This window comes from Pseudonaja textilis, chromosome 4 (assembly GCF_049901715.1).
Source record: "Pseudonaja textilis isolate UNSWEBS1 chromosome 4, rPseTex1.2, whole genome shotgun sequence".
Lineage (NCBI taxonomy): Eukaryota > Metazoa > Chordata > Lepidosauria > Squamata > Elapidae > Pseudonaja > Pseudonaja textilis.
This window is the reverse complement of record NC_141993.1, coordinates 18,137,290-18,163,148: the sequence shown is the minus strand read 5'-3', so window position 1 is coordinate 18,163,148 and position 25,859 is coordinate 18,137,290. Positions and strand designations below refer to the sequence as shown.

The 25,859-nt window shown below is 40.2% G+C and overlaps 2 protein-coding genes and 1 long non-coding RNA gene across 3 annotated transcripts in view; all 3 read right to left on the bottom strand.

Moving 5' to 3' along the window:
- Positions 1-5,191, bottom strand: part of LOC113444686 (microsomal triglyceride transfer protein-like) — a 30,527-nt gene extending 25,336 nt beyond the window's left edge. The window contains exons 1-2 of the mRNA XM_026713544.2: positions 5,064-5,191; positions 1,432-1,619 (exon numbers count right to left, since the gene is read on the bottom strand). Coding sequence (XP_026569329.1) covers positions 1,432-1,619; positions 5,064-5,130 — 255 coding nt within the window. The 5' untranslated portion in view covers positions 5,131-5,191. The remainder of the gene's footprint in view (positions 1-1,431; positions 1,620-5,063) is intronic.
- Positions 5,192-7,477: 2,286 nt separating this feature from the next.
- Positions 7,478-12,362, bottom strand: LOC148125762 (uncharacterized). The gene is made up of 3 exons (XR_015743683.1): positions 12,226-12,362; positions 10,642-10,714; positions 7,478-7,571 (listed from the first exon to the last, which is right to left on the bottom strand). It is a non-coding gene; the product is annotated as an uncharacterized LOC148125762 (long non-coding RNA).
- Positions 12,363-15,150: 2,788 nt separating this feature from the next.
- LOC113444672 (uncharacterized) overlaps positions 15,151-25,859 on the bottom strand; it is a 36,330-nt gene continuing 25,621 nt past the window's right edge. Inside the window, exons 4-5 of the mRNA XM_026713532.2 lie at positions 23,769-23,863; positions 15,151-15,423 (exon numbers count right to left, since the gene is read on the bottom strand). Of these exons, the coding sequence (XP_026569317.2) occupies positions 15,268-15,423; positions 23,769-23,863 (251 nt within the window). The 3' untranslated portion in view covers positions 15,151-15,267. The remainder of the gene's footprint in view (positions 15,424-23,768; positions 23,864-25,859) is intronic.

The following is a 25,859-nucleotide window of genomic DNA, read 5'->3' as shown; positions in this document are numbered from 1 at the left end:
CCAGAAAAGCCAGCATCATGAGCATCACTAGTTAGTGGTATAAAGCTAGTTTGCCCCCCAAGCACTGAACAGAATGCATTCTAGGCTGTTAGGACTGCACTGTGTGTCTAGCATGCATAGATTTCTCTGTCATATGCTAAATAAATAAATACCATAATATAGAAGCAGGTATGGAATGCTGGTATGGAGAACTATTCAACACTCCTCATCTTGCAATAATGACAGCCAGATAAATGAGAACAGGATCGTGTCCTCACTTTTTCCTCTTCTTTTTTCACCAGTTCTAAAATATGTGCCATTGTGATAGTATGTCACCACTGTTTCAGGGTGATGAGTTTTATTATTACTTTTATTAAATGCGTAGACTTGCATTATACGTAATTAGTTTACATCAAGATGCTGAGCTAGAAACCAGGAGATTATGAGTTCTAGTCCAGCCTTAGATATGAAAGCCAGATGGGTGACTTTGGGCCAGTCACTTTCTCTTAGCTCAGCCCACCTCACCTCACCGGACTGTTGTTGTGGGGAAAATAGCAGCAAGAGGGAGAAATATGTATATTTGCTGCTGTAGTTGTTGCTGTTGTTCTTGTTAGTCGTGAAGTTGTGTCCAACCCATCGCAAGCCCATGGACAACGTTCCTCCAGGACTTCCTGTCCTCTACCATCTTCTGGAATCCATTTAAGCTCACGCCGACTGCTTCAGTGACTCCATCCAGCCACCTCATTCTCTGCCGTCCCCGTTTTCTTTTGCCCTCAACCGTTCCCAGCATTAGGCTCTTCTCCAGGGAGTCCTTCCTGCTCATGAGGTGGCCAAAGTATTTGAGTTTCATCTTCAGGATCTGGCCTTCTAAAGAGCAGTCAGGGTTGATCTCCTCTAGGACTGACTGTTTTGATCACCTTGCAGTCCAAGGGACTTGCAGGATGTTTTTATTACAAAGTAATAAAAGTGGGGTTAAAATTTCAATAAATAAAAGCTAAGCCTTGCTTTTTGGCAAATAGCTCTTTAGAAGCCTACAGCTGATAGGAAGAAACGTATCTTCTGAGTAGAGTTAAATAAAATCAAAGGGTCTATAGCAGGGGTGTCAAACTCAAGGCCCATGGGCAGATCTGGGCCATGATGTGGTCGGATTCAGCCCGCAGGGCTGCCCTGAACTATCCAGTGCAAAGAAAAAAGATCAGGCCAGTGTCGCTTCGGCCTGGTCTACCCAGTGTGAAAAGGAAGCATGCCAGTACTTTGGGGAGTGGCATCAAGCTGGCCACGCCCACCCAGTTGGCCACACACACCCAGTTGGCCACACACACCCCATTTACCCCCGACGTCACAGCCCTGATGTGCCCCTCAATGCCATTGAGTTTCACACTCCTGGTCTATAGAACGGCCATGTTTTCCTCAGAAGCTGAAAAACCAAGAAAGCAGAAGAGCAGTACTAACTTGGATTTGGAGCAGTTGTTCGCCTGCATTGTCGATGTTGCTCCACAAGAGATTCACATCAACCACAGCTTCTGCCTGAAGCTTGCTTCCCTGCAAAGTTGGCCTGGATAGGAAACTTACTTGGTTGTCTAGTGAGTATCGGTACTGATAGAGAATTCCTGAGCTGAAGGAAGGTGTTTCCAAGTTTCCTGTAAAAAAGAAAAGAAAACTCCCATGCTGATGTAACTTGCAAGCTTTTAAAATAAGATATTGAGTCATTGATACTATCATTGATACTTGACAATTGAGTAATTGATATGTGAGAAAATAATGGTTAGCTTGGATTCACTTATTTTTCTAAGTCATGGGTCGCCAACCATGGCAATTTTAAGACCTGTGGGCTTCAACTCCCAGAATTCCTCAGCCAGCTTTACTGGGTGAGGAATTCTGCGAGTTGAAGTCCACAAGTCTTAAAGTTGCCAAGGTTGGAAACCCCTGTTCTAAGCCATGTTTTGTGTTAATCATACATTTATTGAATAAGCTAGAAATGGCTTCACACAACAGCCTAAGCCTAAGCAAGTGTTATGCGATTAAAACACAACATACTCAATTTAACATGATGTCCTCAGCGACATAGCTTGTTGGAAGAATGGCTGAAGTCTCCTGTACCCTTAGTTAGTTTTGTGTTACTTCAGAAACTGTGTATCAACATTTTACCCACACTGAATGCAATGCCTTCTCTAATTACCATCAATAGCTATTCAGTTTTAGGAGAAAGTAACACAGATGCAGAAAGAAACAACCCTTAAGTACCTTTAACTCAGCTTTGGGCAAACTCCTGTCCTCTGAATGTTTTGGAACTCATCTGCTCTAATCCTAAAATAGGTGAAATCCAGCACATTTGGAGGTGAACAGATAGGGAAACGGTGTTTTTGCAATCAGTGTGTCAAAAGTTTTGTTCATTATTATGAGGTACCTCAGTGTTTGTGGGCATATATGGCATACTAGACGTATAGCAATCATGACAGCCGATGTGGTATAGTGGTTATAGGTGCAGGATTAGAAATCAGGAGAGCACGTGCACCATATTCTTTCTTTCTTTCTTTCTTTCTTTCTTTCTTTCTTTCTTTCTTTCTTTCTTTCTTTCTTTCTTTCTTTCTTTCTTTCTTTCTTTCTTTCCTATCTATCTATCTATCTATCTATCTATCTATCTATCTATCTATCTATCTATCTATCTATCATCATCTATCTATCTACCTATCTATCTATACAGCAATAGCACTTAGACTTATATACCGCTTCACAGTGCTTTACGGTCCTCTCTAAGTGGTTTACAGAGTCAGCATATTGCCCCCAAACAATCTGGGTCCTCCTTTTACCCACCTCGGAAGGATGGAAAACTGAGTCAACCTATCTCTATCTCTATTTCTCTCTATCTCTATCTATCTCAATAGATAGATGGGTAGATAGATAGATAGATGGATGGATGGATGGATGGATGGATGGATGGATGGATGGATGGATGGATAGGTAGGTGGGTAGGTAGGTAGGTAGGTAGGTGGGTAGGTAGGTAGGTAAGTAAGTAGGTAGGTAGATGAATGACACAGATCGACTGACTGACAGACTGACAAACAGACAATCATTGAATCTCAACCACAAGAAGTTACTGGCAAACCATTGCAGGGACCTCCTGTCACCCTCAGGAGTCAGGACTTACTGAATGGAACATAGATAATATATACAACAAGCAAGATAGTAATTACAGGTCATCCTCAATTTATGACTGGTCATTTAGCAATTCTTTGAAGTTACAACATACCGTAGAAAAGGGTACCTATGACCTGGATTTGAAATTCTGATGGCCAAGCAGACCCTACCACAGCCACATGATTACATTTGGGGTGATTGGCAAGCAGACCACACATATGGTTATTTGCAGCATCTTGTTGTCACGCGATCACAACGATTACAATGATTTTTGCTGGAAACCAACATTTACTTCCAATTTCCAGCAAAAAAAAAAAAAGCCCATTGCAGACAATGGGTTTACTTAATGACTGTGGCATTTGCTTTACAATTACCATGTTTGCTTTATGACTGTCACATTTGCTTAATAACCAGTGGGGAAAAAAGTCATAAAATCAGATGAGCCACTTATGAACCGGCACAATTTACAACCATAATTCTGGGCTCAATTAGGATTATATTTTAGGGCTACCTGTAAAGACTTTTCCATAAGGATACATACCAATCATTTCTGATACTAACAGAGAGCTGTTAAATGTTACAAATGTTTAAAGGGTTTTCTTGGAAGTTAGTTTTATTGTTTTCAGTGAAAATTATTAGTCATCGTTATTCTTTGGATTACAACGTTAGCATATTTAGCAGCCGAATCCAGCTAACCCTTAATATATTCAGTCCCATTTATTTCACTGAAAAAGACAGCAACTCTGAATAACAGATAACAGAAAAACACAGCTGGAAGGGACCTTAGAGGTCATCTAGTCCAACCCTCTGCCATTTCAAACAAAAAGTGACTGTCCGGTCTCTTCTTAAAAACCTCAAGTGATGAAGCACCCACTGGTTCTGATGGGAAGCCATTCCACTGGTTAATTGTTCTCACTTAATTCTACGTTGCTTCTCTCCTTGGTTAGTTTCCATCCATTGTTTCTCATCTTGCTTTTTGGTGCTTTTCAAAATAGTTTGACTCCCCCCACCCTCCTCTTCTCAGGAGCCCCTCAAATATTGGAACCCTGCTACCATGTCACCCCTAGTCTTTCTTTTGACTAGACTAAACAAACCCAATTCCTGCAACCATTTTTCATTTGTTTTGGTCTCCAGGCCCTTAATTATCTTAGTTGCTCTTCTCTGTGCTCTTTCCAGAGTCTCTACATCTGTTTTCTATGGTAGTGACCAAAACTGGGTGCTGTATTCCAGACACGGTCTTACTAAAGTTTTATAAAGCGGTTCTAATACTTCACATGAATATATGTGTGTGTGTGTTGTGTATGTGTGTGTATTTTACTTTCATTTTTATCTATAGTAAAAAAATCCACTTTTTAAAATTATAATAAGTCCTAATGAATTCAGAAGCAAGGTCTGGTAAGAAGATATGCACAGAGGGTTGCACAGCATGACTTTGGGTGACATTTGTGATGATTAGGAATCATTTAGTTTGATTTGGCCACATCTGTTTTATTTTTCAACATTGGTTGAGACCAAACAATAAGTTTAGGTCCCAGGACCTCCTTAATAAATTATCCATTTTAGCTTCATTATGCAATGATGCAATTATAATTATAATCTCTGTGGAGCTTTACCTTTTCAATGCTCTCTGTTGCTAAGTAGCATTTCAATGGGGGATTTAAGGTCTTTCAATGCTATACAATGTCCACATGCAGCAAATCAACCATTTTTGAAGGGTTGAAAAATGATAGTCACAGGAAGCAACCCAGGCTCAGAGTTTGCAGCAATATTCAGAAGGAAAGCTTTTGAATCCAGGGGTATGAAGTCAGAAACATTCTTTTTTTTAAAAAAAAGATCTCATATTACAGAGAGTGGGTAGTTTGGGGTTAAAAAAAAAGTTTGGGGTAATTTCCCATGATGCTCCCGTTTCCTCTCGTTCCCTAAAATAACAACACTCAGTCTCTTACCTTCTGCTGCAGCAGCTAAGAAAAAGTAAAGCCACCAGGAATAGCGGGAAGCTGCCTGCAATTTCATGCTGTGTTTTGCGGGTGCAGAACTGAACACACAGTGAAGGTTGTCCTTTCAACACAGACTCGGCCAAGCTGGGATTGCCCATATATTATGTGGGCACAGCCCCGTCTCACTTCCTATCCCCAACTTACACATCACAGGGAAGAGCAAATGATTAATCGTTCATAGCCACCCAAAAGAAAAAAAAAGAAGATAGAAAAACCTGAAGCCCCGAAGGTCCTGGGAGACAGTGCCTCAAATCCAGATAGGTTTGAAAGAGAGCGAGCTGAGCTCTCTTTAGAAACGGTGAATGTCAATCAGCTTCTGTCCTGAATGGGCCCTTTTTATTCCCTGCACAGCAACTGAAGTCTCTCTCACACACACACCCTCCTGCTTTCATCCCCTTCTCTGTCTTGAGAGGGGAACTGATGTGGAAACTTTGCCAGATTGTAAAAGGAGGCCTTTCTTTCCCTGGTGTACGCTGAAAAACTCTGTGCCTCCCACTAGAATTAAAACAAGAAAAGGGATTTTTGGAACAAATGCTTTCAGGAAGAAGGTGCCGTTCCACCAGCCCATTTCATTATATCTCCTGCAAGTTGTTGTTTCTTCTTCTTCTTCTTCTTCTTCTTCTTCTTCTTCTTCTTCTTCTTCTTCTTCTTCTTCTTCTTCTTCTTCTTCTTCTTCTTCTTCTTCTTCTTCTTCTTCTTCTTCTTCTTCTTCTTCTTCTTCTTCTTCTTCTTCTTCTTCTTCTCCTTCTCCTTCTCCTTCTCCTTCTCCTTCTCCTTCTCCTTCTCCTTCTCCTTCTCCTTCTTTTAAAGCCAGGGAAGAACAACATGTGATTTTTCCAGGACGTGCATCCTCCATACAGGTCGTCCTTGACTTATGACCACAATTAAGCCCCAAATATTTATTGTTAAGGAAAACAATTGTTTGTGAGTTTTTGCCCCGTTTTTTGGGGGGGCCACAGTTGTTAAGCAAATCAGTGTAGTTGTTAAGTGAATGCTGCAGTCACTAAAAGAATTTGGCTTTCCTCTATTGGAAATTAAAACCCACCCCTCTCCTAGGAAAATGAAATATTTTAGGATATACTAAAAAGGCAGAATATTTCCCCTAAAAAGAGAAGTAGAAACTCACATCAGAAGCAGAAGCTCGCCCCCACCACACCTTTGTTAATGGGTGTGCCATTAAGGCCTGGGGCAGAGTATTCTACATAACAAAGGCCTCTACCCATTTCACCACCTGGCCTGGGAAGATTGCATCAGCCAGCACTCAGGTGAAGCCATGTGGTCCAGACAAAGCCCACCAAGTTAGCCAAGACCCCTGCCCCTGGGAGTCTAACAGCCAATGGGATACATTTCTTACACAGGAACAGGAAACACTAAGGTGGGGCCCAACAGACTCTAGAAAAAGTACAGAGAAGAGCAATCAGGATGATTAGGGGACTGGAGGCTAAAACATACAACGAACGGTTGCAGGAACTGGGCTTGGCTAGTCTAGTGAAGAGAAGGACCAGGGGAGACATGATAGCAGTCTTCCAATATTTGAGGGGCTGCCACAGGGAGGAAGTGGTCAAGCTATTTTCCAAGGCACCTGAAGGCCAGACAAGGAATAATGGATGGAAACTGAACAAGGAGAGATTCAACCTGGCAATAAGGAGAAACTTTCTGACAGTGAGAGTCAACCAATGGAACAGAAGTTGCCCTCGGAAGTTGTGGGAGCGCCATCATTTGAGACTTTCAAGAAGAGATTGGAACTGCCATTTGTCAGAAATGGTGTAGGGTCTCCCGCTTGGGTGGGGGGGTTGGACTAGATGACCTACAAGGTCCCTTCCAACTCTGATTATCTGTTAAATCTGTTAAAAAAAAACCTAAGGGTCTCTCAGCATCTCTTCCTTTTCCTTCTTTTCCTTCACCCAACATCCTGAAGCGTGTGATTGTCCTTTTCACTTTGGAGCTCCAAGCCATGTGATCCTATCCATTAAACCCTCTTTCCAAACAGCCTCCATGTTTCCAGTGTCTTCTTCCCCGCTTGGAACTGAACCCAGAAGGATAATTCTTCCAATACAACCCATTGATTTTGCTCGTCAGGAGCCAGCTGGAAAGGTTACAAATGGCAATTATTTGAGAATGCGAATACAGGACGGTTGTCTAGCGCCTGAATTTTAATTATGTGCCCACGAGGATGTTGCAGACGTCACAAGTGTAAAAAACGGTCATGCCACTTTTTTCAGTGCAGTTGTAACTTTGTAACAGTCACTAAACAAATGGTTGTAAGTCAAGGACTATCTGTAGTCAGTTCTGGTGCTGCCTGTTTCTCCTTCCTCAAATTATTTTTATTTGGGGGAAATAAATTTGAGGCAGCACAAGGCAAAGTTCGGGCTTTATCAGAGGAAAGTTATGTTGGTCGACAACGGCAAATCATCTCACATTACTCATGAAAAGGAGAAAAATCTTCATATAACATATCTGGTTAAAAAAAACAAAAAGCAAAGAAATTGTCAAAAGAGCAAGTTGTTGTACAAAGCTATTCCTCTTATAGGATTCTGTGCTCTTCTAAAGAGCTCCAAGTGATTAATTTTGTTACTTCATTGGTACTTATGGAAAGTGTTGGAGCTTTTACTGATTTTAGCCCTGCATACTGCCAAGGTACAGAAGGCAAACACACTGGTCTGAGTCAAAGATCACTTTGATTACATTAATACTTTTGAACAAGGGCCAACATTCCTTTTTTTTGTCCCCCCAGAGGGAGGCTCTCTAAAAGTTTGACTTCATTTGGAAATGAAATTAGGACAGGTTTCTCCTTTTAAAACCTACCACTGAGGATGCCGTTTAAATTCAGTCAAGTTTGATCTGAAGAATAAAGTCATTTAATTAGAGATCCCATCTGACAAACTGAGAAATAACGGGCAGAGTTTTTGGCAAAACTTTCATTTTTTTCACCAGGCAATCAGATAGGTCGAAAGATGTCTCTCAGTTTTTATGTCAAAAGATCCAACTGACCACAAAGATAAGGTTACATTCAAATTTTCTCGTGCTGGGATAATTATTCCTACAATTTCTATTATTTCCAACTGGCTGCTTCTGATAGGAGATAAAGGAAATTATAATTTACACTTCTGTGCGGCCCAGATTAAAGAAGGCTACCTGATCAGAGATCAGAGTACAAGTTGAAAGCCAAATACATGCTGATATGTATTTAATCTTCTGGCAGATAAGCATGGTATAGCTTCCAAAGTGTAAATCTTATTGCATGGCAGTGCCTGCTGTGAAAATATTGGAGGTTTCAAATCTAGTCTCACAGATGTCTATTGTGTCTACCCAACCTGGCATTACCTCTTGTTCTGATGTAACTGCTGGGTAGTTACTGGTGGTGCTTCCTATTATCCACAAAAGTATCCTAACCTAACCCTCATCTATGAGATAAGACAGGTGTCCCCAAACTGCCACTGATCCGCAGCCCGCCGGGAACTGGGCCATGCAAGTTATTAAAGCCCCATTTGCGCATGTGTGGGATGCAGGCTCCTTAGTCCACAGGAAAAAAAAAACGCTCTCCAAGGTAATGGGGAGGCCGCTGAGAGAAGAGATCCACAAAATGTGTCTTATTACAAAAGAATGAAAAAGTAAAACATGACATTTCTATAATTCAATCGCCTGGAGAAATGTTATTTGGAGAGAGAGGGACCAAATTCACACAAGATAAACAACATCGAAAGAACAAACTCACACAAGATAAACAAAACCAAACTATAATTATGATTATCTGTTCATAACAATGTGAAATCAGAGCTGCTAGTTCTTTAGCTGGAATTGACAATTTATATGCATTAAACCCTCCCAAGAACCTAGGATCTTATAATCCGTTAGTGTAATATATGTCTTGGGCCTTTTCCAATTGACAGATGGAAATTTTATTGATTTGGAAATCCCGCAATATTTTAACCTGCTCATTTTCAACTTCTTTTTTAATTATATATGCCCACCTATTTTTCATTACTGGCACAACATAATTTTTAGAGATGTTCAAGTGAATCTTTTTGGCAATTGTTATTATCCTGTAAGAAACTTCTTTAAAATGCAAACAGTCAGTGCTGAGAAGAAAAATCGAAATGCAGATCTATTGCTCCAGAGAGATTACAAGACGCTGGAAGTCACGACAAATTGGTCAGTTCTTATAAGAAGAGGCCAGACAAGGAATAATGGATGAACAAGGAGAGATTCAACCTGGAAATAAGGAGAAACTATCTTACAGTGAGAATAATCAACTAATGGAACAGCTTGCCCTCAGAAGTTGTGGGACCACCATCACTTGAGACTTTCAAGAAGAGATTGGACTCCCATCTGTCTGAAATGGTGTAGGGTCTTCTGTTTGGGCAGGGGGTTGGACTAGATCCATGATGGCGAACCTATGGCATGCGTGCCACAGATGCTACATGGAGCTATTTGTGCGGGCATGCGAGCCCCAGCCAAACTTACCTGCAATGCGCATGTGCGTGCCTCCCAACTGATTTTTTCGGCCTGTTTGAGGCCTTTTTTGGCCTCCCTGAGGCTCGAGCGAAGCCTCTGCAGCCTCAGGAGGCCAAAAAATGGGCCTCTGGAGGGCTTCCATAGCCTGGGGAAGCCTCTGCAGCCTTTGAAGGCCGAAAAACGGGCCCGTTTTGTCACTTCTGGTATTTCCGGAGGCTGAAAACAGGCACTTCTGGTATTTCCGGAAGGCCCGTTTTTTGGCCTCCCGAGGCTGTAGAGGCTTCCTTCGAGCCTCAGGGAGGCCGAAAAATTAGCTGGGAGGAGTGCACATGTGCAGTGCAGGTAAGGGGGCACGAGAAGGGGTGTTGCATGCTCATGGCAGGGGAGGTGGGGCGCATTGTCTTCTGGGTGCTGGCACACGAGCACGCGTGTGCAGTTTTTGGCACAGGAGCCCAAAAAAGTTAGCCACCACTGGACTCGATGATCTACAAGGTCCCTTCCAACTCTGATTATCTGTTATCTGTAAGAGATGGGGCACAATTCAAGTTAAGGTTATGGATTATAACCATAAAGAAGCATAACATCCCGTGCATAGCCAGATATACCATGCATAAATAATCAATATATACAGAATTTCTTCTTCAGAGCAATAATGCAAGATACAAATGAGTTTAATTAGCACATTCAGGAAAGAAATAAACAGGTTAGCACACACACAATTAAATTAATTAATTAAATAGTCTGTCTTACAACTTACCTATTTCTATAAAGTACAAAAAATCCTTGAAAGGTTTAGAAATCTTAGAATCTGAATAAGGAAACCCCCATTAGCATTGTAAACCATCCATTTTCTGGAGTAAAATGGGCAGCCAATAAATTGGATAAATAAATTTATTCATGAATTCATTAAGATGCTTTCGTTGAATATTTTCTGAACTTTCTCATACTCATGATTTGCTTAACTGAGGGACTAACAGCTCTTCGACCAGACAGAATTGAAATCACCATGCACTCTCTATTTGTCATATTTTGAAATATTCTCTTATTTCTTAGACTTCAAGACTTTACTTACAGTAGCTTACAAATCTGTCTGGGTGGAATCCAGTGCATCTTCCCTTCAGTGGTGTTCTCTGCAAACCTTGTTTCTACAACACACAAAAAGGAGTTAAACAACCAGGAGGCTGTGAGTTCGATCCTGGGTAGAGGCTAATATTTGGAAAAGACTCTCCTGCTCGAGCCAGGGGGTTGGACTAGATGACCTCCAAGGTCCCTTCCAACTCTGTTGTTGTATGTTCTAAGTATGGTAAGATGCCAATTCTTGGAACTATGATCCAAGGTAATTTCCATACCATTTTAATTACAATATAACACGGTCTAGAGTTATTCAATTATTGATCTGCCCAAATAATCATAACATAACTATCCTTTATTTCATTTCAGCTATAACCAAATGTGATTACAAAGAGGCTATGGTGATGTTGTAATTCACTACTGGTAGTCTTCCACTAACAACAGTTCATTTAGTGACCGTTCAAAGCTACGGGCTGCACTTAAAAGAAGTGACTTATGACCAATTTTCACACTTACGATTGTTGGAGCATCCCCATAGTCATGTGATCACAATTCAGATGCTTGGCAATTGACTCATATTTATGACAGTTGCAATGTCCTGGGTTCATGTATTCACTTTCTGCGACCATCTGACACACAAACTCCATGGAGAAGCCAGATTACTTAACAACCATGTTACTGACTTAACAATGGAGGTGATTCACTTAATAACCGTGGCAAGAAAAGTAATAAAAGTCTCCCCGAGCTACAGAAATGTTGGGCTCAATTGTGTTTGTAAGTTGAGGACTACCTGTAGTGCAGAAATTACACAGGGTTTGGGTAGACTGAGTGATTTGGAAGATAGGTCAGAAAACTAGGATTGATGTTAGCTCCTTGTCAAGAATAGCGAGGGCAGTGGTGGCTAATCTTTTTGGGCTCTTGTGCCAAAAATTGTGTGCACGCTTGCATGCCCACGCTCATGTGGCAGCACCCAGAAGGCAATGCGCGCACCCCTGTCCCTACACATGCGTGCGTAATCCCCTCGCACCCACCCACCCACTCTGCTGCTCCCTTACCTGCACTGCACCTCACAGCTGATTTTCAGCCGGTTTGAGGCCTTTTTCGGCCTCCCAGAGGTTTGAGGAAGGCTTCTGTAGACTTTGCAGGCCGAAAACTAGCCCCGTTTCGTCACTTCTGGTATTTTCGGAAAAACAGGAAGTAATGAAACAGGGCTAGTTTTCGACCTGCAAAGCCTGCAGAAGCCTTCCTCAAGCCTTTGAGAGGCCGAAAAAAGGCCTCAAACCAGCCGAAAATCAGCTGTGAGGCGCGCGCAGTGAGGTAAGTTTGCCTGCAGCTTGTGAGCTGGCACAAATAGCTCTGTGTGCCACCTGTGGCACGTGTGCCATAGGTTTGCCATCACAGAGCTAGGGTCACAAACCTGGGTTCGCAGGCATGGAAAAGATGAAAATGCATTCCGGAGCTGTTTTCCAAATTTGCGTTCTTTGTGTGGATTCCCTAAGTAGCCCAGGGAGGAAAACTAGTGTGAAATTACATAATTGCATAATAGGAATGATCAGAAATTACATAATGTCAAAGTTACACTCACCATTCTGATCAACTCTTTCACCAGTGGTGAGTAGCCCCTGCCGAATTATAGTGTTGAAATGGGTCTGTAACTTTTAACCAGTTCCCCAAAAATGTTGAAAGAAATAGATGGTGGAAAGGGCAGAGTGACAGGTTACAATGACAGTAGATAGCTAAGAAGCTAAATACACACAGGGTCCTGTTTTATCTGAGTCCCTGGGTTTCACTATGAAGGACTTTGCCCAAATTACAATTCGGTTGTACTTTATTGAAACTTTCCACTTGTTTCACTGCAGTTCCTTCAGGCAGACAGTTAAATTAGGCCATTTCATAAACTCTGGTTGGGCTGATGTACCCTTAGGTGCCCCAGCGTGCCTGCCAAAGAATCTGTTAACCCTTTCTTCCCATTTTCCTTTTCTTAAAATATAAAATAGGAAGTTGGAATAACTAAGGGTGTTCTGACCCAGGCTTCGTGAAACATAATGAAACACAAACTTGTTTTAAAAGCAAAACCTATTTTAATGCAATGCTGGGAATTACTTTCATTCCCAGCAAGAAGTAATCTTAAACAGTTCCCCAAGATAAGCCCATGCCTTTCAGTGCTGTGGAATGCTGCCAAAGCCAGAAATATCCAAATTAATTATAACAGAAACCAACTGAAGTATATCAGAAAAAAACGTCCTGAGTACATAGAGCTTCAAGGAGAACTCGGAATCTATTGAACTACTTTGCTTCCTGCAAAGTGTTTGTCATTGAGGTCTGACTTTTATGCCTTATGGGAGGGGCAATCACCTCCCAGCCTTACTCCCGAGTTGCCCCTTCTGCTTCAGCTGCTCTTGCCTTCTAGCAGCTCGGCGCACATGTGCACTGGGAACAGGCTCCCCTGGGTCCTCTTCCTCGCTGCTGCCAGACTCCGAAGGCTCCAAAGGCAGCACCCCACTCCCAGCTGGTCCCGGTCCCATCCCTGCATCGGATGCAGGACCCTCGTCCGAGTCCTCTCCAGACTTCCTGACTGGTCCCTTTTCTTCCTCACTGTCTGATTCCACTGCCGTCTGCATTTCTGTTGCTAATTGAGACAGTTGTCAAGTGACTTTTGCCCCATTTTATGACCTGTATTGTCACAATTGTTAAGTGAATCACTGAAGTTGTTAAGTTAGTAATATGGTAGTTGAGTGAATCTGGCATCCCCATTGATTTTGAGTGTCAGACGGTCGCAAAAGGGGATCACATGATGAACCCAGGACTCTACAACCATCATGAATATGAGTCAGTTGCCCAAAGTCTGAATTTTTCATCATATTGACCATGGGAATGCTGCAATGGTCGTTAAGTGTGGAAAAGGGTCATAAGACACTTTTTCCAGTGCCTTTGTCACTTTGAATGGCCACTAAACAAATGTTTGTATGTCGAGGACTACCCATACTTATTCAGAGATGACATCCCATTTCCAAAAATCATTTTTAGATCAATTTCAATGTTTTCTCTGGAAGTCTGCCCATTTAACTAGAGTGATGAGATAAGGGAAGCCAGAGTGATAAAGAGACCATGCATTAAGGTGAGGAAGAACAGCAGGAAGTTAAGTTTCCCACTGCAGAGGTTTTGTGAATAGAAGACCCGAGCTATGGACAGGCTAGTGTGGTTAGCTGGCAGCAGGTGCGGATGGCTGAGGAGAGTGAGGACTCAGATGAGGGGCCAGGACCATCAGGGAGTGGATTGCTACCTTCAGAGATTGTGGGGGCCGGCAGCACTGATGAGGAGGTTCCCGAGGAGCCTGTGCCAAGTGCCCTCGCGCACAGAAATGCTCGTAGGAAAGAGCAGTTACAACAGCACAGGCGACTCGGGAGTAAGCCTACAAGGTAATGACTCCTCTTTCAAGAAGATAAAAGCCAGCTATGAAACGAACATACTTTGCAGAAGACAAAGACGTTTTGAAACTCCAGCCTCGTGGATGTTCCAGTATCCTGAGTTTGTATTTGAAGATTCTTGTCTTGCAAATTATTTCTTGTCTGTTATCTTTTGGCAAGCCTCGCACAGTTTGGCAAGGCTTGTGCTTATCACAGCTAATTATTTTGCAAAAGCATTACAAGGTTTCTGTTCCTTTTGGATTGTGTTTGATTTATTGGAAAAGGGTGTGGGTCAGAACACAGGCATACTTTGAGAGGTGCCCATCAGATGATCTCAAAATTCTGTCAGAACCAGTCAGAAATGGTTGAACGTTGTATGACATCCACATTTAATTACACGCCAATAGAAGATATTCAAGGGAGGGATCCTTATTGGGGTTTTTCCCCCAATCTCCCCTTCGAGGTATAATGATACTTTTCTTAATTTTTTCCCATTGCTTCAGAACTTTTGCTGAGCAACACTCATGGGTAGACTGCAAGCCAAAAAAAAAAGTCAAGATAGTGATGCAGTTCAGATTTTAAAAAGGGGCAGAACTTCTATTATGTGTCAAGATCAAAAAGTCAAGATTGCAGTTGCCATCTTGACTTTTGAAACATTATCCTGTAGACATCCTGCCAACGGTTCTCATCAACAGAATTCATTCTGGCAACGTCTCTGATGAAGTATTTAATCTGCTTTTAATCTATTTAATAATTTCTTCCTCTCAAACTGTAGGAAACTGAATGATTTGTTAGTTCAGCCGTTTTCAATTTGACACTTTCAATTGTACTAAGAGGATAACGTCCAGAATTCCCAGCCATTGGGGTTAGAGAGATTTTGTGACCTGTAGATCCGTATAGTTGGATGGTGCCAAAATGCCAGATGAAGCAAATACGCTTTGTTTGAAATAAAAGAGCCACTAAGCACCTGATTGCAACATCACTTTTTATTGTTTACACGGCAAATCTTACTTCCCAGTAATATTTAATAAATTGTATGTATCTGAATTAATTTCTTAGTATACCCATCTTAATTTCTTACTCTTCAGCTACTTAATCTGATCCTTCCAGATCATCTATGCACGAAAGAAAGCTAAATCTACAGTACATCATAGATGGCGGCTTGTATGTTTGCCGGAAAATAAAAGATGGCTACTCTTGTATTTATGCTTTGCTTCAGACTAGCTGATCCTGGAGAGAGACAGTAGATTGCAACTCTTTATAGCATTGTTTCCAAACATACAATAGAATAACTGGTGAGTTATGGCTTGGGCGACAGGTAGATGGAAATGTCCAGTTTCTTCGAAGGTCTGTGTTTCTCTCTGAGACGTTTCTGCCTTCAAGTCCAGTGAGAGATAAGATGACAATGGAAAGAAAATAAAATAGAAAAAGAAGAATAAAATAACACAGCGCTGACTGATTCTTTTCAGCATTTCAGGGTTGTTTTTTTAATTCCAGCCATCTCCAAATATGTCATAATTCCCACCCAAGGACTCATGCTGAAAAATGCTTCTGCATTCCCTCTCACCATTGGTTTTCTATCATCATGGGCACAACTATGAAATTTTGTGCTATTTTGAAAAAAACATGCTCTTCATTTATTTATTTGATTTATTTGATTTGTCAATTGCTTACAAGATAATAAGTATAAGTATATACATAGTTATGAATACATGGAATGGGTACGTATAAGAAAAATAAAAGAAACAATAGGACAGGGACGGTAGGCACATTGGTGCACTTATGTACAGACCTATCTACAGACCTCTTAGGAAAGGGGTGAGGTCAATAGTAGACAGTCTAAGGTTAAAGTTTTTGGGGTTTGGGGAAGAAACTACAGAGTCAGGTAGAGTATTCCAGACATTGACCACTCTGTTACTGAAGTCGTATTTCCTGCAATCAAGCTTGGTGCGGTTTACCTTGAGTTTGTATCTATTGTGTGCTCTTGTATTGTTATGGTCGAAGCTGAAGTATTCATTGACAGGTAGGACACTGCAATGTATAATTTTATATACCATACTTAGATCAGACCGAAAACGGCATAATTCAAGGTTTTCTAGGTCTAGAATTTCAAGTCTGGTGGCATAAGGTATTCTACAACGAGTAGAGGAGTGGAGAACTCTTCTGGTGAAATATTTCTGGACTTTCTCAGCTGTGCTAACTCTTCATAGGGCTGCTTGTAGAATACAGCTTTTGGCTGTGTAAATATCAGCACGGCAGTCATCTGCATGGACTTAAGGTAAATAAAGTGTTGCAACACAACTTTGTTACAGTAGTTCAAAATTACAAAATCCTCAGTTGGCTTCCAGAAATGTTGGGTTTTCCCCTTCGTGTCAACGCATCTATCCTGGCCGTTTTTTTGGCTGTTGTTCTTTATGTATAAATGAGGTTTGTGAGCCATCTACTGGTGATGGACAATTGATGGGAAAAGCCTCCACATTTTCCTAAACTGATTGATCTTCAAGAGAAAGCTCTGGTTATCAGTGGATATTTGCAATTTATACCACAGAAGTGAATTGAGCTGGATATACTGGTAACATGTTCTCCTTTTAATTAATTTTGGCACATAATTTGATGTAACAAATTATTTCCAGTTTTTTTTTTTCACTCCTACGGTTATTTCAAACTAATATATTGTCAACAACATGTCTATATTAATACTTAAATTATTAACTATTCTGCCCAAACTATGTAACAATGTACTCCTTTTTCTGATCCAAAATTCCTATCTCTGGCATATATAATATAAATATAGTTTCAAAATATTAACTCAAAAATATAAGAGATTCCAGGATTAGGTTTTGAGTGTAGAAAAAGGAACAACAGACTTGGAAGGGACCTTGAAGGTCATCTAGTCCACCACCTGCTCAAACTGGAGACCCATACCATTCTGGACAAATAGCCATCCAATCTCTTCTTAAAAATCTCTAGTGGAATACCTGCAACTTCTGGAGGCAACCCATTCCATTGATTAATTGTTCTCCCTGACAGGAAATCTCTCCTTAATTCTAGGTTGGATCTCCCTTTGTAAGACTGGACATCCCTTAAGGAACCAGGATGGTATTGCAGAGGAGTTTGACAGCCAGGTTGTGAATTCTGGCCTACACACTCTCTCCAGACCAAAAGAGATTGTAAGATTGCCCATCTGTACGCCAAACAGCTACTCATCATGAGAAGACTGCAGGAACTGAGATTTTTGCAGTCAACATGTGAGTCAATCAGTTGGGGGCTGAAGGATTTCAATCAAGCTGACAGCTGTAATGCAGCTTATAGGGAGGCAAGGTTTGCAAAAATGTCACTTTCTTAATCGCAATCAGATGTAAATATTGAGCAGCTATAGAGATATTTTCTGAGCAGAAAAATAAAAGAAATACACTTATATATTTATATAATATTATTATATTAATATAACATTAATATATAATATTATATTAAGGCATTAAGAGTTGTTAATAATCTTGCGTAGCTTCTTCTCTGGTAACATTCCACTGCTAACTAGAGCATACAAAACATTTGCTAGACCAATTCTTGAATACAGCTCATCTGTCTGGAACCTGTACTGCATTTTGGACATTAATATAATTGAGAGAGTACAGAGATATTTCACGAGAAGAGTCCTCCACTCTTCGGCTCGCAACAGAATACCTTATACCACCAGTTTTGAAATTCGGGGCTTAGACAACTTAGAACTACTCTGCCTTCGGTCTGACCTAAGTGTAGTACATAAAATTATCTGCTATAATGTCCTACCCATCAATGATACAGATACAGATAATCAGAATTGGAAGGGACCTTGTAGGTCATCTAGTCCAATCCCCTGCCCAACCGGGAGACCCTACACCATTTCTGACAAATGACAGTCCAATCTCTTCTTGAAAGTCTCAACTGATGGTGCTCCCACAACTTCTGAGGACAAGCTGTTCCATTGGTTGATTGTTCTCACTGTCAGAAAGTTTCTCCTTGTTTCCAGGTTAAATCTCTCCTTGCTCAGTTTCCATCCATTATTCCTTGTCTGGCCTTACACTGCTTTAGAAAATAGCTTAACCCCTTCCTCCCCGTGGCAGCCCCTCAAATATTGGAAGACCTCTATCATGTCTCCCCTGGTCCTTCTCTTTACTAGACTAGCCAAGCCCAGTTCCTGTAACCGTTCGTTGTATGTTTTAGCCTCCGGTCCCCTAATCATCCTGGTTGCTCTTTTCTGCACTTTTTCTAGAGTCTCAACATCTTTTTTATATGTGGTGAACAAAACTTGATGCAGTACTCTAGGTGTCGTCTTTCTAAGGCTTTATAGAGTGGCATTATAACTTCCCTTGATCTTGACTGTATCTCTCTGTTAATACAATTTAGGATTGCATTAGCTTTTTTGGCAGCTGCTGCACACTGCCTGCTCATATTTAGCTGGTGGTCCACTAAAACTCCAAGATCTCTCTCAGTTACTGCTATTGAGCCTGGTTTCACCCAGTCTATATGTGTACTTTTGGTTTTTCTTGCCTAAGTGTAGGACTTTACTTTTCTCTATATTGAATTTCATTTTATTAGATATGGCCCAGTGTTCTAGTCTGTCAAGATCCCTCTGGATTTTGAGTCTATCTTCTTGGGTGTTAGCTAATCCTGCCAGCTTAGTATCATCTGCAAATTTGGTAAGTTCCCCTTCTATTCCCTGATCTAAGTCATTAATGAAGATATTGAAGAATACTGGGCACCCCACTGCTTACTTCCCTCCATGTAGACTTAGACCCATCAAGGACTACTCGTTGAGTACGGTTTGCCAGCCAGTTGCTAATCCATCGAGTGGTGGTGCTTTTTTGAGCCCCGAAAAAATGGGTAGGTCGTCTTTTGGGGGGGTGACTTAATTCCCCCCCTTGCATTTTCAGGCAGGCGGGCAGTGACAGCTTGGATGTTGACCTCGGCGTTGGTGGGGCACTTCGTATCGGGGTCAACACAGGCAGCACCATACCTGGGGGTGCAACAAAAGTACTTCCTAACGGCAAGCCCCCCCATTCCCCCCCCCATTTAGCATGTTTTAATATAGGCCTTAATTTGGGGGTGGGGCTTAATTTCATTTCATGCCTATAAAACATGCTGGGACTTCCTATTGGGGGAGGCCGTATTGTTGGAGAAACAGGGTATCTATTCCACTTTTTTCTAGCTTACTAAGAAGTAGGTTGTGGTCTACTTTATCGAATGCCTTGCTGAAATCTAAATATATTATGTCCACAGTATTTTCCTGGTCTACTAATTTAGTCACGATGTTGAAGAATGAAATAAGGTTGGATTGGCATGATCTGTTTTTAACAAACCCGTGCTGACTGCTAGTTATTACTTTACTTTACAATGACTGCTTCAGCTTCAACCACAACAATACACGAGCACACAATAGGTACAAACTTAAGGTAAACTTCTCCAAACTCGATTGCAGAAAATACGACTTCAACAACAGAGTTGTGAGTGCCTGGAATGCACTACCTGACTCTGTGGTCTCTTCCCCAAACCCTCAAAACTTTAACCTCAGACTGTCTACTGTTGATTGCATCCCATTCCTAAGAGGTCTGTAAGGGTCCTGCATAAGCGCACCAACGTGCCTACCGCCCCTGTCCTAATGTCCCCTTTCATTCGCACCCACGTCATGTACTCATAATCATGTTCTTAATTATATCTTTTATCTGAAACATACTAGACAAAATAAATAAAAAAAAAACACTTGGCGAGTTAGCATTGTTTCTGGAGAAAGGAAGAAAAATCTAAATTTTCATCAAAAAGCTTAAGAAGAATTGAATTTCTTAAAGTTTAGAACAGTTAGAGGGGACAATAGTTTTGAAAAATTAAAGTTTGGTGAAATTATTTTTAAAATGTTGGAATTAAACAGACAGATGAACCTAGCCTTGAGAAAGTTATTTTTTTTACATTAAGCAATATAGAAAACACTCCTGCATGCTCTGCTCTTTCAATGCCATACATGTCACGATCTGTTAGCAATGCCCCCACTCCCCTGAATTCTATGAAAAATGGGGCAAACTTTGCACAAAAGAATTAATGGATATATTTGACATCAGAAGTGAAAAAAAAAGAAGTTTTAGGTTTATGTTTTGTGTTTTGTATGTCTATGTTTGAATTAATAAAATCTTAGAAGAATGTAAGAAGAATGTTGGAAGAGAATAATGAAATTGTAAATAAGACAGATGGATATAAAGAATGTACACAATCTAAAGCAAAGGAAATATAATTTGAATAATAGAAGGAAAGGGAGAAATAAAGAGAAGCTCGGATAAGATACGAAGTTGAACAGATAAGGTAAATATATATATTAAATTGTGCTTGTATGGAAATGTGATAATTTGGAATTATTCTGTCTTTAAATAAGATGTTTTATTGTTTTTTTCAGAAAAGATTTTTTATGTTATTACATTCTATGCTTTGTGTATTGTTTTGTAAAAATTAATAAAATTTGTTTAAAAAAAAAAGAAGTTAAAAAAAAAGGTTAAAATCCGAACATTTTAACTTCCCAGGAGATTTCATGGCAGATGTTAAGATGCTCATTTTAAAACAATAGAACGAGACCAGTATTAGAGTGAGAAACTGCCAAACTCACACATTCAAAATATTCCAGCCTATTCAGAAAGTCTTAATTAACACAATGCAGTTTTTTAACCCATCACAATCATGTTGACTGGTGAGATCCTGTCATTTGCTTAACCTGCATCTGCACAAACCCCCTTTCCTCCACTTTAAAGTCTACATTGGCCTTTTTATTAAGGAAATCAGTTATTTCCAAGCTTAAAACAGTTCCCAAAAGTCCCAAAATCCCACAGTCATCAAACAGTCCAGGCAGAGTACAAGCTTCTTCTTTTTACAGTTTCTCTTCTAGGAGTGAAGTCAAATTAGGGAAAGCAGAGACGTCCAATCTGTGCTTTAAATCTTTCTTAGAATTAATTTCAATTCTCTTTATCTTCAAGGCATCTCCTCCAGCAAAGTCTTAGAGTAAAAATTTGTTTTCCCAAGCCTCTCCCTTCCCACTTATAACAAACGAGTTTAGATTTTACCTTCTATCAAAAGGCTGGTTTCCCTTGTCCATTTGTTAATTCCATAAGGGAGGGAGAGTGACTTCCCCTTTTTGTCACTTTTCTTCGCAGCTGAAAACATCAATCGGGAACATTATAGCTTTCAAGTCATTACTTTCCCAGGTGTTAAATATATCCTTAAGGTCCCAGTTCGACCAAGAAAAAACTTTCTTTAAAAAAAAACACCTCCTTCTCCCTCCTGCGCATTCTTTATCCAATTGCCGGCTTCTTTATGGTGGCCATAAAAGACCACCGCTGCACCGTCTTGAGAGAAGGGGGTTATTGCCGGCTGGGGGGGGTTGCGACGCCCCTCATCCCCGTCCGGATCCCCCCTATCTTCAGTTGCCCCAACAGGGCAGCCTTAGCCTCCAAATCCGTCAGGATCGGAGGCACCAAGGCGGCTAGCACAGCAGGGATCGCAGAGAAGGCGAATCCCTGCTGTCACCGAAGCCGACCTGATTGCCTTAATAAAAAGAAGAGGATACAGAAAGAGAAGAAGAAACAGTTCAAAATGGCTCTATCTCTTGATGAATTAAAAAAACAATATCTAAAAATAAAGAAAGAAGGCAGATGTTATGGGAGAAGCCCTTTGTTTTCTAGATATGGTGCTTGTCATGTGTCAGCAAATTAAACAACAGCTGGAAGAAGCCGAGGAAGAAGAAGCCATTTTTAATGAACTAAACGGTGTGACTAAGAAAGAAAGGAGAAAGAGAGGAGCGAAAAGGAAGGACTTAAGAAATAAAAAAATGTTTATGAAAGAGAAAAAGAAGATGCAAAAACAACAGAATGCTAGAAAGCAAAAGGAAAGAGGAATGCAACAGAAAGGGGAAATCAAGAAGGCAGAGGTTTGGAGAGGAGGGGGTAAAAGTTTAGGCGGGCTAAGAAGGAAAGGGAAAAGGGGAAAAAAGTTACAAAGGTATAAGACAAGATGGAGAAAAGGAAACTTTTTCAGGGATAATGGGTAATATATGGGATTTTTTTTTTAAAAAAAAGGGGATTCTGCAAAGTACACATGAGTATTGTAATAGTGGTATTTATATTATAAGTAGATAATCAGAACTTTTTAAGATCTAATAAAAGACTAAAATATCAAGGTATAACTTTAAAAGGTTTAATAGTGAATGATAATAAGTTTTAATAAAATACTAAAGGGAATGTTTAAAATATTAGTTTGAATATAGAGTTTAATGGATTAATGTGTTGATTGTTATGGATTTATTATTGTAGTATTGGTTTTTGAAATAGTAGAATGTACTAAGCAGAATCTGATTGGGATTTAGGTGTTATTTTAAATTTTAACTTAGGGGAATGATAGAAAGGCATCATACTCCGATTAGTGATTCCAGGGGAAACTATTCTTTCTTAAATTGGAAATGAGACAGATGTAAATTGAGAAATGGACAAAAGATATAAAAATATTTTTTTTAAAAGCAAGATTAAATATATAAAACAGAATTAAGATGAGGCAAAAGTGGAGAGGAGTTATATAATAGATATAGAATGGTAAATAAGATGGGTAATGGTATATAAGAAGAGCGTGAATTCAATTGAGTCCATACAAAAAGAGGTAATCTGGGGCCAAGTTACTTTCTAGAAGAAAGTTTTATGTTTTTATGTCTATGTTTTATGTGTGTGTGTTTAATTAAGAATTAAATAATAAAATCTCGGATGAAGACTAGATGAGAATAATTATAAACAAGCCAGAGGAAAATATAAAGTTGATGACTGGATAGCAGATAAATCAGAAAGGAAATATGATTGAATAATGATTAAAGAGAAACAATGTGGAATTTGGTAAAGGGAATTTACGTGTTTATATGGAAATGGGATAAATTATAAGTACGTGATATAAAACAATATGTTACCTGCCTTGTAAAGATCTACAATGGAAAGAGGTTTTATGTTTTTAATGTTTAATGATGTTTTGTTTTGTTTGTTTGTTTGTAAAATCAATAAAACTTGTTTAAAAAAAAAGTCTACATTGGCCTAACCATTGATATGCATTTGGTACAGTGAACCATACCTAACAAAACACTTATGATAACATTTGTTAGTTAGAAAAGCTGCTGCTAGACTCTTTCTAATTTAATTATTTCACTAGGAATAATTTTAGCTTTACCAGGAAGCTAGATGGCTAGAAAACTGGAAGTCGCTTAATTTACTTTTCTTTGCCTTAACACGCTGCCCTTACCTTCGTTAGCAACTGTATCCTCATACAAGCAGAATTCAAGAACCTGCTTTGAAGACTCTACTCTTTGAATTTTTGAAGCTGTTTGGAGTTGCACACCTAGCTTAAGGCCCACTGATTTCCGCTAATAAGATATTATGCCAACCCCCTAAACCCTTCAAATTTGGTGCCCTCCAGAGCTGTTTGAACTACAATTTTCAAGATTCTTAACTAACAGTGTTGCAATTGCAAAACATCTGGAGACAGGCAACTGACACGATTACTATACCCTGAAACTATCTCCTGTACAAATAGTTCAAATTTCAGTAGAGTTACTTCTCATTTAATTTGTTCCCTTCTCTCATACTCAAGGGTTGATGTTGCTCCTTAGTAAAATGGAGTTTTAATGACATTTAATCATATTTAATCACATGTAGTGCTGTTTAATGACACTTACTGCTTCTTTCTTCTCTGACTCAATAGAAGAGGTAGCACCGATGGATCTTATGGCAGATTTCTTGAATTCTTCTGTTGATATCTCTGACAAAGGACCTCATGAGAATAATAATAGAAAAGAATGAGTAATCAATAATAGCTAAGCATCAGAAGTACTAACCCATTTCAATGGTACAAAAGAGACTTTTTGGAAAACATCTTCTCATTTTCTTTTAGAAAAAAGATGTTCGAATGTTATATTACTCACCCATAGCAGGGGTCCCCAACCTCCAGACTGCTGACAGGTACTGGTCTGCGATGTATCAGAAACCAGATCATGCAAGCAAGCAAGCAAGCAAACCCCAACCACACAGGATGCAGGTAGCACATGAAACCACGGTCCCCTGATCCATGGAAAAAAATGGTCTCTACAAAACCGGTCCGTGGTGCCCCAAAGGTTGGAAGCTGCTGATCCACAGAATTAACTGGTTTCAGTTGTGCATTTAAAATTGGAAAGTATATAATCAGAAAACTGTATCTCGCTTATTTTGGCTTTGTCATGCGGGAGAATTCCCTGGAGAAAGCGATTAAGTTTGGAAGAGTTAGCGGTAAAAGGAAACCAGGCTGCCAAAGAACACGATGGCTGAATACCATCAAGGCTGATACCAGCCAGAGCATAGAACAACTCAGAGAGCAAGATCAGAAGATGTGGAGAGACCTGGCCCATAGAATTGCCAAGAGTCAGACATGAATGAATGGATATCATCATCATCATCATCATCATCATCATCATCATCATCATCATCATCATCATCAAAGTAAGTGACAAAGGGGCATTACTCAAAATACAGTCCATTGAGGGAGAGCCAGAATTATAATTGAAATTCTTATAGACTGTTGAATTTACAAGGAGCAGTCTCCTACAATGGTTGAAACACACACACACATGCACACAATTGATTCACTGATTATGTGTCATCAAGTGAACCATAACATATATTGTACTCTTGGAGCAGGATGTGTCCCTAACATAAACTGTTTCAACTCCTTCCCTCAAAACGACGCTATAGAGCACTGCACACCACAACAACTAGACACAAGGACAGTTTTTTCCCGAAAGCCATCACTCTGCTAAACAAAGAATGCCCTCAATACTGTCCAGCTATCTATAAAGTCTTCATTACTATTACTATTAATCTTCTCATCACTCCTTATCACCCATCCCATCCCACTTGACTGTTTCCCAGTATGATTTGATTGTTGATTGTACCCTATGACTATCAGTAAGTGTTGTACATTATGATTCTTGATTCTTAACGAATGTACCTTTTCTTTATGTATACTGAGAGCATCTGCACCAAGACAAATTCCTTGTGTGTCCAGTCACACTTGGCCAATAAACTAAACTATTCTATTCTATTCTATTCTATTCTATTCTATTCTATTCTATTCTATTCTATTCTATTCTATTCTATTTCTATTCTATTCCAATTCTATTCTATTTCTATTCTTATTCTTATTCTTATTCTTATTCTATCCCATCCCTCAGGCCTTCCATTACAGTCATCCATCTTGTTGCTGGTTGTCTTCTTTTCTCTTTCTTTCCAACTTTCCCAACATAACTAACTTCATATGTGTGTGTATGTGTGTGTGTGTGTGTGTGTGTGTGTGTGTATGTACAACCTACTGCTGTGTCCTTCTTTGTTATACGGTCCACTCTATTCGCATACGCTTGCTTAGATGATAGCCATAAATGCATGGTGAGGTATTGATGCTGATTTGGGACTCAGAGAGAGTGGTTGACCCAAAGCCAACCCATGAGCTTCCATGCCTAGGGGAGAATAAGAATCTGGATCTCTCCATTCCAGTCCAGTACTTAAATAATATACTCTATTGAATGTCATCTATTTTATAGATCAGGGGTGTCAAACTCAAGGCCTGCAGGACAGATCCAGCCTGCTGGATGCTTAAATCTGGCCCGCAGGGCCGGCTTGGAAAGGACCAGCCCTTGGTGCCTCTGGCAGCCAAAATGGGGCACAGGGGGCCGTGCGTGCCCCCCTATGCCTCATTTTCGGGCTGGACAGCCTCCTGCAGCACTCTGCCAGCCAAAACA